The 12,684-nt window shown below is 41.2% G+C and overlaps 6 protein-coding genes across 6 annotated transcripts in view; 1 reads left to right on the top strand and 5 right to left on the bottom strand.

Moving 5' to 3' along the window:
* The window catches only part of LOC145440486 (uncharacterized), a 243,284-nt gene that overhangs the window by 48,000 nt on the left and 182,600 nt on the right, over positions 1-12,684 (top strand). The window lies entirely within an intron of this gene.
* Positions 182-604, bottom strand: LOC145440174 (proteasome assembly chaperone 3-like). Its single transcript, XM_080317751.1, has one exon. The coding sequence runs from the start codon at positions 602-604 to the stop codon at positions 182-184; it is 423 nt and encodes a 140-aa protein (XP_080173877.1).
* Positions 467-3,242, bottom strand: LOC145441867 (DNA-binding transcriptional regulator BolA-like). The gene is made up of 4 exons (XM_080319816.1): positions 3,227-3,242; positions 2,655-2,761; positions 1,783-2,065; positions 467-802 (listed from the first exon to the last, which is right to left on the bottom strand). The coding sequence occupies exons 3-4, from the start codon at positions 1,957-1,959 to the stop codon at positions 608-610; spliced, it is 372 nt and encodes a 123-aa protein (XP_080175942.1). The 5' UTR covers positions 1,960-2,065; positions 2,655-2,761; positions 3,227-3,242; the 3' UTR covers positions 467-607.
* LOC145441868 (uncharacterized) lies at positions 6,554-8,517 on the bottom strand. The gene has a single exon (XM_080319817.1). It carries the CDS (start codon positions 8,513-8,515, stop codon positions 6,803-6,805), a length of 1,713 nt encoding a protein of 570 aa, XP_080175943.1. The 5' UTR covers positions 8,516-8,517; the 3' UTR covers positions 6,554-6,802.
* Positions 8,568-10,369, bottom strand: LOC145441869 (uncharacterized). The gene has a single exon (XM_080319818.1). It carries the CDS (start codon positions 10,367-10,369, stop codon positions 9,227-9,229), a length of 1,143 nt encoding a protein of 380 aa, XP_080175944.1. The 3' UTR covers positions 8,568-9,226.
* On the bottom strand, positions 10,421-12,072 carry LOC145441870 (deoxynucleotidyltransferase terminal-interacting protein 2-like). Its single transcript, XM_080319819.1, has one exon. The coding sequence runs from the start codon at positions 11,507-11,509 to the stop codon at positions 10,841-10,843; it is 669 nt and encodes a 222-aa protein (XP_080175945.1). The 5' UTR covers positions 11,510-12,072; the 3' UTR covers positions 10,421-10,840.

Here is a 12,684-nt window from a genome sequence, read left to right on the forward strand (position 1 = left end):
TCCGGTTTTGCAAGTCTCAAATTTCTGAAAAAGTGTCCTCTTTTTAGATTTTCAAAATATGGTAAGTCTGTTACAGAGAAGCCCATGCAATGCGAAATCGCCAAACTATATTCCAAACATGAAGTGAAGAGACGATCAAATAATCCAATGAATCGTGTTGCGTGAAAAATTGAAGTAAATTTTAGAAAATATGAATTAATTTGTCCTTCAAAATATCACACAGCTCTTTCAATGCGTCTTTCGAATGCTCCTTTAATGCCAAGCTACAGAGCAAAGGTTTATGAGTAACAGGAATACCTGCCACCTTGGCCTTCTCCTTCACATGCTTGGCAACAGATTGTGCAATCGCTCTAGCATAAACATGGTCATAATCGTGATCAACACCACACACAACTTTGGTACTGAATATCGTGTCAGAGTCCGATCTTCCAACAGGTCCCGACTCGTTAACAGTGACACGCAGAAAAGATCCTGGCTTTTGGTAGTGGGTCACAATGATGAAATTATAGTCGGAAAATGCGCAGCAAACAATATCGGTATTCAGAGCATCTACGATGCCTGAAAATGAGACGCTTTGGAGAGGATTTCTCGCATTCAATTCCATGGTTTATTTTCCAGATCCGCCGAGGCAGGGAGGAGTTTGGGATACTTTGTGCCCTGACTTTTCCCACTGTTCTGAAGTTTTGGCTTGAATTGAGAGCGCGTGGACCGGACCAGACAGTTCGTCTTGCAAAATGGTATTCACGAGTCTGTGGCGATCGATCAAGGATTTCCCGGAGAATTGCTCAGAGACAACAACAACCTGTAAAATAGTCCAAAATACACAGGTTACTGACATTGCTGAAAACCATTTGCAAGGGCTGGGGAGCCGGTTCACTTTACAACCGAATGCGACGACTTTAAGCACATCGACCCTAACAATAAGTTATTCACAGAATTCCAACATTCTTGTAAATCAGGAGTTCCCAAGCCTTTTCACACCATGGGCCCCATTAGAAAAATTTCAGAAATCAATGCCCCCCCCCATTTTTCAGCGTCTTTAATAAGAAGTTTCAGTTAATTAAACAACTGGTGTATACAGTAAACTACATAGTAGCCTATAATTTAGTCAATGTGATGGTTGACACTGTATTTGCTCTGACAATGTCAAAGAGCCAGCCACATGTCATATTGAATCCATTTAAGTTACGGGGCTTCTTTATCTTTAAAAATAACATTGTTGAAATTTTTTCATGGCGTTCTAGGAGGGTAATGGCCCACAGGTTAGGAACCTCTGAAGTAAGTCTACTCAGAACAATATGCGTTTATTACCTATGGCTCCTATTACCAAGTGTATCAACCAGACTAATGTACAAACTACCAAATAACTTGGTTTGTTGAGTAGCTGTAGTTCTTGTAAAATCAAAGAAACTACAAAACATATATTATCGGTTATCTGTTTTGTAATGTCCTTGCAGTATTGCTAGCTCAGAGTCCTTATTACTAACAGTGGTGGGCTCGGGGGCTCGGGGGGGGGGGGGGTTGGAGGTAGGAGCCGCTCCCATTTTGAACAAGAAACCCCGTCCTTTACTGATGTTCATATAGAAAACAGTCGCTTCGATATCGGAACCACTTGTGGTTTAGTTAGTAGAAAGTCTTGAAATATGACTAGTTTTAGTTGCGTCTCTTATTCCACTTACATGGTGGCGTCAATGAGCTGCTATTGGCATTAAGAGACGTTTAAACATTCGGGATGACGTTGAAAGGTGGGTAATATAACACCAGACAAAGTTTGCAACTTGCCTTGAAATGGCTTTCAGATCCTTTTGGAACGTTATGCTTGTAGCTTTCGTTGACGACGTCGATATGTAGAGGTTTCAGAAATTCGGACAGCTTGTTGAAGATGCTAGTCTCGACTGGTTTGCTTGCACTTGCCATATGCCGTAAAACCAACGACAAAACGCCCCTCCCTATTACCATCAGTTACGAGCACGCTTCCTGTGTTTATGTACCCACGGATTAACGGAGAACGGGTCTGGAATCGCTTGAATCCTCTTTTCCTCGACAAATAATACTTTTTGGTTCACTGGAAAAACGACAGTATTCGAGTAACCAGTTGTGGTATCATTACTTTAGTAAAACGTAAGGTTTGGCACCAATATATGTGTAAGGGTAGCAAAACGATTGGATTATTGAAGCATAAAAATATCCAAAATAAGCGAAAATAGCAGCGGCAATCGGCGGTTGAGATTCCTTCATATGCCTAAATCAAACTGATTTTGGTAAGCTTTGAGATTACAGTTCATCTTGAAACAAAGTATCGGTTAACATGTGAAATATTGAACTCTAGGTAGGCTACTGGCAATAACATTAAGTATAATATCTTAAAATAGCAGCTATCGTTTCAAAGAATTTGTATTGCAATGGTAATTCTGACACTGCAAATATTGGTAAGCAATTTCTGAAACACTTCATTCCATTATTATCTGACACGAAACAATAGGCTAAATCCTAATTGAATTATATATAGCGCATATTGAAATGTTCAAAATGGAACTAGAAAAACTTCATTTGATGTCGATACAGTCACTGATTTTCATTTCATTAAACAAAAAAAAACTATTACCGGTAAGCAGTTTGAAAAATACTGTTAAGAACGTTGATTCATGACATACCAGCTCTGTCAAATTCAAGTCTGACGACTTTAGGAGCAGTTCTTTCTCGTGCGTATTTTATAGACGTCCCAGTTCCGGCCATAGACACAAGGCGCACCAGAATTTGCCTGTTTCATAATGAGGTATATCGTGTCATAGCCCATTCCGGTCATGAGATTTGAGGAAGCAGCCAAACTCAAAAACCTGTCATCACGTTCGTTCCATACGGTTTCAAACAACCCTGGCGCCAACTGACAGCTATATAAACTTTCACCTTGGACTCAAACTCTATTCAAAACTAGAGCCAACAAGCTAATTTCCACCCAATTAAAGGCCTAATCAAATCACTTCTAGTTGGGTCAGGGGTGGGCGATTATTTTTCCACATCGGCCAAGTGAAAAGCTAAAAACATACCTTGGCGGGCCGAGTCAAATGTTTTTAAATATGGTATATTCTGCGGCATATTAATTGTATTTCTAAATTGAAATGGTAAACATGATACATATAAACCTTTTTTAACCCACAGACACGTTTGTTATATCAAGAGAGAATTAGAGAATGGCCAACTGTAAACAAAACATAAAATGGCTTACCTTGACTTTCCTACGGCTGTAAAATAAAATCAATTTATTTAAAAATACCTACAGAATTGACAAACAAATTGATCACTCACATGCAGTCAGGTGCATAACAGATCTTCTGAATCAGAACTAATCAGCACTCTACTTGTAGAGTTGCAGCGGCTTTCAATATGTTATTAGATATCGCTACACAAAAGAAAGAAGAACATTCAAGCCATATCTCGGATATATGTCAACTTGTGATTTTCCATTCAACAGCAGGGTACCTCATAATCCAGCGCCACTTTACAATTGTGACAGCCCACCCATCAGGGGTGTGGTTATATAGCAAATAATGTTGGCAAAGCACAGAACTGGCCGTCTAAACGCCAAAAGAAGAAGTCAACAATGAAGTCCTCTGAAAACAACTGTGGTATTTTCGACATTCTGCAGTCATCATGGGTCCTCAACACTACCAAATATAGATATATTATGATCGACATTATTATCTATTTGATTCAACGGTCTTGACTTGTGCCATCGGAAGACACAGTGATTCAAGCCTATCACAGCCCGGGACCATGTGCAGCGAAACTGCACCAGCTGCAGATGTCAGTTACTCAACATGGCAAATGACGCCTGTCATGCAGCTAAAATGTGCCACATAATATTTGATGGATCATACAACAAAAGAACAAGCCATGAGCCAGGGTGGAATCGGTGGCAGGTAACGGCACGCGAGCATTTATATCTGATCACGCCGAATAATGAATTATGCTGACGTTACAAAGCGATACCAGATTGCAGATTCAGAATAAGGCGCTTGCGCTTTACAATGAACGCAAGCAAGCGTGGCATTTGCGCAAACGCGAATATACAGCGTAACCTTAGTCCGGCGTATACCAGGTCTATTTTACCACATTGTGTTGTTTAATAAGTAATTCAGTACGGTATCGAATCCTTTCCGTCACACGGATGAAATTTTTCAATCACACGAGAAATCCGTATGTCACGCACAACATGTTGTCGAAAACAACCACTGATTCCAGTCTTGGCCATGAGTGACCCATTCGGGGAGGGGAAGTCACCATAGTTGAGTTGAGAACGTGCGTTAGCCTACCAAGCTACCATAACCATGGTGATTCCATCCATTGTAATTCTTGGTGAAATCACACAGAATTCACAACATTCAAAATCCAGCAGCCATTTGCGAATGAACAATTGTATGAAGAACATCTTATTGTGGCCAATGAAAATGATTAGAATCAACTTTGCATAGTGTCCTCAGTTCAGCAACCCACATGCTGGCTACTGTTTCATAACCGGCAAAGCGCAGTAATCATTTTGCAAAGAGAGAGAGAGAGAGATATGATATTCTTTCTCGCCTGCACCATCGAGATGCTTTGGCGACGGAGTTGCGATACGGCCCCATGAGGTCATCTAGTCTGCGCCCCCGTTTTTTTTTCTCCTCCATGCTATCCGTGATTGCTGAGCGCCTAGCAGGATAGCTGCGGATACCATTTTTCGAGTCTTTGGTATGACCCGGCCGGGGATCGAACCCACGACCTACCGCTCGAGAAGCCGGACGCATAACCATTACACTATCTCGCTCGGAATCGGTGTCCTCTGCTCACATTATATTTCATTTTTTAATTATTTTTATTAAATTACTTTAACTTGGAAAATCATCGCTGCTCACCTGATATATCAGGCAAAAAGGCCAACGATTCCAATCAGGTGCAAAGGATGTCGATAATGAAATGCAACGAAGACACATTACCGCATAATAAAATATTAGTGCATGTTATTTTGTGACAAGGGTTAAACCTTGAACGAGTAACACATTTCAATACAGGAATACCGGTAGTGTTCATCTCTAGAGAATCCATCAAGATCAAAACGGTTAGTTGAGTTTTCGTAGAGCATATAGTAGTGTAGTAGAAGACACCATCACTTTCGTAATAAGTTTGGCTTGTTTCAAGATCGTGCACTTCTTTCGGTTTCAATCAGGCATTCTCTTACAAGTGCTCTAGCGTGGAGTATCCCTCTTTTCAGTCGCTCCGTTGCACTCCTACTGCCGGCATATGTTGGCTTGATGTCTTTTCCAAGCTCTTCAATAACCGCAAGTAAGTCGGCGTACTTACTCTGAGGTACAAGATTTTGTCGGGCATACAATGAACCACCGGCATTACTCGATTGCTGTTTTCCCGACATTTCCGAATGACTTTGACCGCGCGTAATATAGAGTGATAACTATTATACGCCACGATGCTGCAACCTACAACCACGAATGCGCGAGTTACTTCAGATTTGTTTGATATTGAACGATCACGTGACCGTGACCACAACCCTATCTATACAAATCACTGAACATGACGAGTATTCGCCACTGAGCCAACTCGAATCGGAATAAGTCGAATTTTTTGAATACTGAAATCATGCTCCACTTACAAAAGAACTGTTTTATCGGTGGTAATTATTGCTTCAAATATTTTCCCCACCACTGTAACCTCGAAACTTCGTCACATTCGATAGCTCAATTATAGCAATTTACAACGTAGAGAAGTTGTAAATTGCTATGGTTTGTGTATGCTACGTTGTAACTTGCTCTGGTCCAATGATGTTTCCCTTTGGCTTCATCATATCATAGCAATTTACATCGAAGCTACGCTGTACACTGCTATGATTATATACCATTCAAAACAAGTAGCATGGGGATGGGGCTACGCATGTTCATAGTTCATGTTCATGAAGGCTGTATTTTTGTGAATAGATGAATTCGACGTGTTTTCATGAATCGCAATGTCATGGTTAACAATAAGAAAACGCAGTGCTATCTAGATTAGATATTCCTGGAAATTAACAATTTTGATAAGGGTATTGGTACATACTGCACTTTGAAGAGCTTCTTGGAGGTACAGAACTTCAATATACAATTAAATAGTATATTCATATTGAAATGAACCCGAATATATTCGGGTTCATTTCAATATGAATATACTATTTAATTGTATACTGCACTTTGCATTTCGTTTCTACAATCCATGTCGTCATCCATGTACTCGAAGCTCGATTCTGAATTGAATCGGTCAAATACTCCAGTTTGCCCAATGCCAAATTACGAGCAATGAGTCGTTCGTGTATGACTTTATACTCTTCTTCTGAAGCGACTGCAGGTTAAGTGTGCATGCTACAGCGAATTCTTTCTCGGTCCTTACCCTTCACATGTAAGTTCTAAAGTGATGCCACCAATGAGAGATACATCAAGTCGAATGACCACTCAACCAGTCATATAAAAAATTTTTGGTTCAAATCTGGCTGCAACAGAAATATTTCGGGAACCACTGCCTAACACAGATCTTCACAAACTAGTAACAGTCATTTATTGTTCAAGTCGACAGTCAGAACTTTGATCTGCAGTCGTAGACTCAAAACGCCAAAGACCAACATGAAACGCAACACATACACGACGAAACCAAACTGAAAGGAACGCTTAACTTCTCCAAATTTCGGGCTGTGCTAGTAAAACTACGAAACGAGCTTATAAAAATAATCCTAAATGTAGCATAATAAACCGTCTGATATCGATTCTGCTAGTCGCGACGCTCTTTAATTTGCGTCGTAAGCCTTCAACTTCTTGTTACCCCTCCTCGAAGTCTTCTTGACGGTACCACTGGGTTTTAAAGCCAAGGCCTTGCTAAGAGGTGGAAATTTTTTGAACGAAGACCTCTTTGCCTTTGGTGTACAGACGTGACTGGCTTGATAAGCCCCGTTGGCGGAGGATTCCAAAAGAATATCCTTGTCGATGTTGCCTCCGCATTTTTGGCACGATTTATCCAACATACAAGTCGGGTTCATTGTGAGCAGATCAACCGCGCTCTCGTCGTCTGCAATTTCAAGCGGGTTCAATTCATCAGAAACATCAAACTCCGATTTAATATGAGTATTCTCAACGTTGTCATCATTGTAAGAAACGTCACCGTTTATAGATTTCTCCTTTAGTTCTTCGTAGTTATAATCCCCCATACTTTGTTCGTAGATGTCAAACGCGTTTGAGCCATCTGTGGACGCCACTTGTTCATCGGAAAACGATTCGGCATCGTCAAAAGCATCACCGCTACAAACAAATTGACAAAGATCTATGTGAAACTCCTGCCTCTCCACATCACTATCCACGTCTTCAGACTTGAATTGAAGTTGTCTCGGTTCGTTCTCAGTCTCAAGAGCCGAGTCACGTTCATCATCTCCTTCATAGTCTATGACGACAAGAATTCTGCAGCGATGCTTCTTCAGCACGAAAGACTTTGAGAACCGTCTCCCGCATACGTTGCACAAATACCTTTTTAATTCTTCGAGCGAATGCGTGCGCTTGTGCTCCTCTAGTTCTCTCACAGACGAGAACATGGTCTTGCACACCCAACATGGGTACGACCCCTCACACCGATGAAAGTTGAGAGTCTTTATCAACAAGTAATCCTTCCCGCAGCGATCACACCGGAACTTCGGCCGGTCATCCATGCTCTTGTGCACGACAGAGTGTAGTTTCAGGCAATTCCACGAGCGGAAATAGTTTCCGCACTCTTTACACTGGTAAGGCTTCTCTCCGGTGTGCGTCCTTCTGTGATATTGGTAAGATTGGAAGTTCTTGTACGTTTTCGGACATTGCCGGCATGCGTACAGTTTCACGCCCTCGTGTTCCGCAAAATGACACTCCAAATCTGCCTTCGACACAAAATTGAGGCTACATTCGGGACAATGAAACTGAAACATCGATTTATCATGCCCACGTTCCACGTGCCTTCTCATATGATTGCGTAGCGAGCTTTCGGTGGCCATATATCGTCCGCAGAGATCACACATCACCCCCAACTGACGATTGTGCATTCTAACGTGATTGCGAAGCGCGGAGGGGTCTGAAAATGACTTTCCACATTCTTCGCAGAGACATGGCTTTTCCCCGGTGTGCGTTCTGACATGAATTCGCAACGGCTGCGAGCTATGGAACCTCTTCCCGCATATTGTGCAAGGAAACTTCTTAATCTTCAAGTGCACAATGGAAATATGCCGCTTTAAATGATTTTTGCTTCTGTACTTCTTGTCGCACGCGCTGCAGGCATAATTTCCATCCGAGTCCACACAAATCGGATATTCAAATTCAGATGTCTCTTCTGTGTGATCGACGTAACTTTCATATTTTACTTCCATGGTAGACACAGAATCTCCATCCATGATCGCAATAGATACGCTGTCAGTATCCTCACTCAAGGGTAACGTAAGAGAATTTTCTGCTCTGGCAGGAGAAACCTGTTTTTCGGCGTCCATCTCGAGCAATGATGATGCCAGTTTGGTTGGAAAAGGCAGTTTAAAGGTATAACTGTCAAAAAATACAATGGTTAAGCTCAAAAATATAGAATCATATCAATATTACAAGGCTTTATTTTAAGTTCAAACCTAAAACTTGTAAACCAACCAAGTAGCATGATTTCTTGATTCAAAAATTCAAACCAACAGTTGAAATTGAGAATAAAGCTGATTAGCAATGAAGGCAGTTTGCGTCGATGCACATTTCAAATTCTCGACAAAATATGCAACCTATATCATTGCTGAGTGACTATTATATTGAGCATCACTACTTAAGCTCATTTTGAAAGGAACAATCAACAAATGATGGAAATATGAAAAATTGTATTCAATCGCTAAACATCCCCAGCACTGCAGCTATTTACATCCAATCACTAAACCTAGAACTCTCACATTTTTCACAATGTGATGACTAAAAATCAGCTTCATTGACCACTGATAATCTTTTGGAATCGCTTGCCTGTCATTGTGTTTATAAAATGTTTTAGGATCTAAAACACTTCGAATGTGCAACATATTCATGTCTACCCGAGTTACGGAGTCTTCACTGCCACTACAGAAAATTTAGCATTGTTAGGCAAAATAACAAAGTATTGTTATACAATATGACAAAAGTGCCCAATACAAGTGCGCAAGAGTATGAAGGCGATGTCATAATATACTTTAGCGATGTCACGATATACTGCTATCAGCTGTTGAGGAAGGTTGAGTTGGGCTAATGGGAACGGAATCGGTTAGGTTAGGCTCTTGGACATCTTGGGGTGTGCCAGTGCACTGATGCTTCCTCAGCACATAAGCCTTTGAGAACCGTCTTCCGCAGACCTTGCATAAATACTTTCTCAGCTCCTCGACCGAATGAGTGTATTTGTGCTCCTCCAATTCCATCTCGGACGGGAACATGGTTCTGCACACCCAGCAAGGATACGAGCCTTCGCACCGGTGAAAGTTAAGGGTCTTGATAAACAAGTAATCCTTCCCGCACCGTTCACACCGATGCTTTGGCCGCTCCTCCTTGCTTTTGTGCACAACGGCATGTAGTTTCAGGCAATTATACGAACGAAAGTATTTTCCACAATCTTTGCATTGATAAGGCTTCTCGCCAGTGTGCGTCCTTAAATGATATTGGTACGACTGGTAGTTCTTGTACGTTCTGGGACAATCCCGACATGCGTACATTTTTTTGGGCTTGTGTTCTGTCAAATGACACTCCAAGTCCGCCTTCGACACAAAATTTAGACTACATCGCGGACAGCGAAACTGAAACACAGACTTCGCGCGCCCATGTTCCGCATGCCATTTCATATGATTGCGTAGCGTGCTTTCGGTAGCTACATGTCTTCCGCAGAGGTCGCACATCGCTCTGAACTGACGTTTATGCATTTTCTCATGAATGCGGAGCGAAGACGGGTCTGAAAATGACTTTCCACATTCTCTGCAGACACATGGCTTCTCCCCGGTGTGTGTTCTGATATGAATTCGTAACGGCTGCGAGCTATGAAATTTCTTCCCACAGATGGTGCAAGAAAACTTCTTAATATTCAAGTGCACGATGGAAATATGTCGCTTCAAATGATTTTTGCTTTTGTACTTCTTAACACACACGCCACAGGGATAATTTCCATCTGAGTCGGCACGAAGCAGAAATTGCATCGTCTCAGTTTTTTCCGTATAATCAACGTTACTCTCAGATTTTGATCCCGTGGCATACACAGAGTCCCCATCTGACGTCACAATAGCTATTCTGTCACTATCCTCACTCAAGGGTAAGATCAGTGCGCCTTCTGTGCCAGTAGAAATTTGATCCTTGTTTTCCATCACACGCAATGATGAAGGCAGCTACATTAGGACGGTAGTTTAGAGATCTGGCTGTTGAAAAAATTCAATAATAGAGGATCACTTCAGTATCCCCAGGGTACGACGACTCGAAAAGTACTAAGTAGCATAATTTCCCAATTCAAAAATTCAAATCAACCCTTGAAATCGAGAATAACACTATTATCAAAGTTATAAGCATGCATCAGATGACGTTTTAGAACACAAACAAAAGTTGAAATGCTAGTACTCTATTGCTTGCATCACTGTTGAGTCACTGATATATCGACAAGAGCATCTCTACCTGTACTTATTCCAAAGCCAACAATCATCGATGGATGAAATACGAAGGATTGAATTCAAATTCCCAGTCTTTCAACAAAACCACATTCCCAACACCGCAGCTGTTCGTACCAAATCCCAAACCCTAAAACCCGTACAATTCCACGGTCATCACAAATGTTGTAGATTAATTCACACTTTGGTTGTTTTTTTCGGTTCTTTTTGCTTCCTTCTCCGTTTATACTGATGCTTCTTCCGCATAACAACTTCGGTATATTTACGTTTTTGATATTGCTGAAACTCGGCGTCATGAAGAAGTTCTTCTGCGAGGTTCTGTTTCCGCTGCTTTTTTGGTACGCGTGACGAATAAAAATCAGCTGCATTGTCCATTATTTTACCGATTTGGAAATATTTTGGAGCTGCTTGCCTGTCATTGTGTTTGTAAAATCTTTTAGGATCTAAAACACTTCGCATTTGCAATATACTCAAGTCTCTTTGGACTTCCTCCGTGATTTCCGGAGGCTTAATGTTATACCAGTCTTTACCACCAGTTTTTTCTCTGGTCAGTTTTCGTTCCTTCTTTTTCTGATGCTGAGATTTCTCAGTTGCCGTGGCAAAATTTCTCTCGAAATCCGGTGTGATGACGCTGTGTTTCAAGGTGGAATCTGCGGATTTGGCTGTTAAATGCAGAATTTTCTTTTCCCCGTCTTTTGTACTTTTCGTGGTGGTAAAATAGCTCTCTGGGAGTTTCAAATCATTGCCAAACGTTGGTTGTATTATATCCGTAGGAATGTCCGAAACTTTTGTGGGAAATACAACTGGAGGTGGTCTTTTGATGCGTTCATCGGATTGCATTTGCATGGCACACTCTGAAGTCCACGTTAATATTGCTACGGTCTGTTACTGTTACGAAGAGTCGCTATACAGGCAAATTAGGATTGTTAAAGACGAGAGTCATTCGTCATTGAGAATTATACAAGTGATCATGATTCGTTTAGAGCTATAGGGCTGGGAGGCTGAGAACTGAGGGTACTTGGTGATGCTACTATAAAACCCAGTTCATAAATGTGCAGAAGATCAACAAAATTCACAAAGCAGACCACATCACAGAAGTAGCAATATGTCAATTATACTGACCTAACTGACTTTATAAAGTTGATGATCTTATATGACATACCGTGGCATTATCCGATAACCATTATCAGCTGTACTCTTATCAGAATATATAATGAAATTATCACGGGGAGTTGGTAGGTTGGAGTCGAAGCTATACCAGTACCATGCCCAGAGATGTGACTGCACAGTGCGTAAGCTTATAAGCTATAGATTTTTGAACTGGGAGCCATTACCAGTGCTTTACAGTCCAAACCCAAATGCAGATTGGTCTTCGTACGCCTGTCTGACTCTGAGATTCCTGCTAAAGGTGGACTCGTTTGCCGCTTATACCGTGGTACTAGTGGTGATCGAGAGTAGGTAAAATCAATTTTCGGTCAATGATCAATGACATATATCATCGGTTAATAATGCACCGTCTTATTAGTATTTGGCCTTTCTAAAGAGATATCAATATAGATTAGCTTCAATAAAATTGTGATAGTGTGTTTTTATCAAAGTAAATGGCCTAGAAACCGTAATAGCTATCTCGATTCAAATTCCCATTAAAACTTGCGCGCTTGGTGACGCACGGGAGTCGCGAGCTCCGAGCAAGGGTAGATATAAATTGGCGATATCAGCGATGTCGGAATATCATCTAGTTCTGGTTCGTTTTATTGTAGTTTCATAGGGTTACCATATTTTGGAATCGTAAAAGGAGGACACTTTTTAAAAATTTTCGAACTTAGGACGTATGGTAACCCTAAGTTTCATCATCAACACACGGCAATATTGCGATAAAATTGAAAGATAATGTCGAGAATGTAAATACGAGGCATGCATGCCTGCATGCATGAAAAGTAACAAAGCATAAATTGCAAGGACAAGCGATGAAAATATTGCGGCGTGTGTCGGATCGATGCTGTCGATAGGCGAGGTCAATA

The sequence above is a fragment of the Botryllus schlosseri genome, chromosome 6, assembly GCF_051294905.1.
Source record: "Botryllus schlosseri isolate E-star chromosome 6, Bs_hap1, whole genome shotgun sequence".
NCBI lineage: Eukaryota > Metazoa > Chordata > Ascidiacea > Stolidobranchia > Styelidae > Botryllus > Botryllus schlosseri.

Bases quoted from the DNA above. Each gene is read 5' to 3' on its own strand.
- LOC145440174 (XM_080317751.1), bottom strand. From the start codon at position 604: ATGGAATTGAATGCGAGAAATCCTCTCCAAAGCGTCTCATTTTCAGGC.
- LOC145441870 (XM_080319819.1), bottom strand. From the start codon at position 11,509: ATGCAAATGCAATCCGATGAACGCATCAAAAGACCACCTCCAGTTGTA.
- LOC145441867 (XM_080319816.1), bottom strand. From the start codon at position 1,959: ATGGTAATAGGGAGGGGCGTTTTGTCGTTGGTTTTACGGCATATGGCA. The intron at 803-1,782 runs GCAAGTTGCAAA...ACTATTTTACAG, and splicing joins GATCTGAAAGCCATTTCAAG to GTTGTTGTTGTCTCTGAGCA.
- LOC145441869 (XM_080319818.1), bottom strand. From the start codon at position 10,369: ATGGAAAACAAGGATCAAATTTCTACTGGCACAGAAGGCGCACTGATC.
- LOC145441868 (XM_080319817.1), bottom strand. From the start codon at position 8,515: ATGGACGCCGAAAAACAGGTTTCTCCTGCCAGAGCAGAAAATTCTCTT.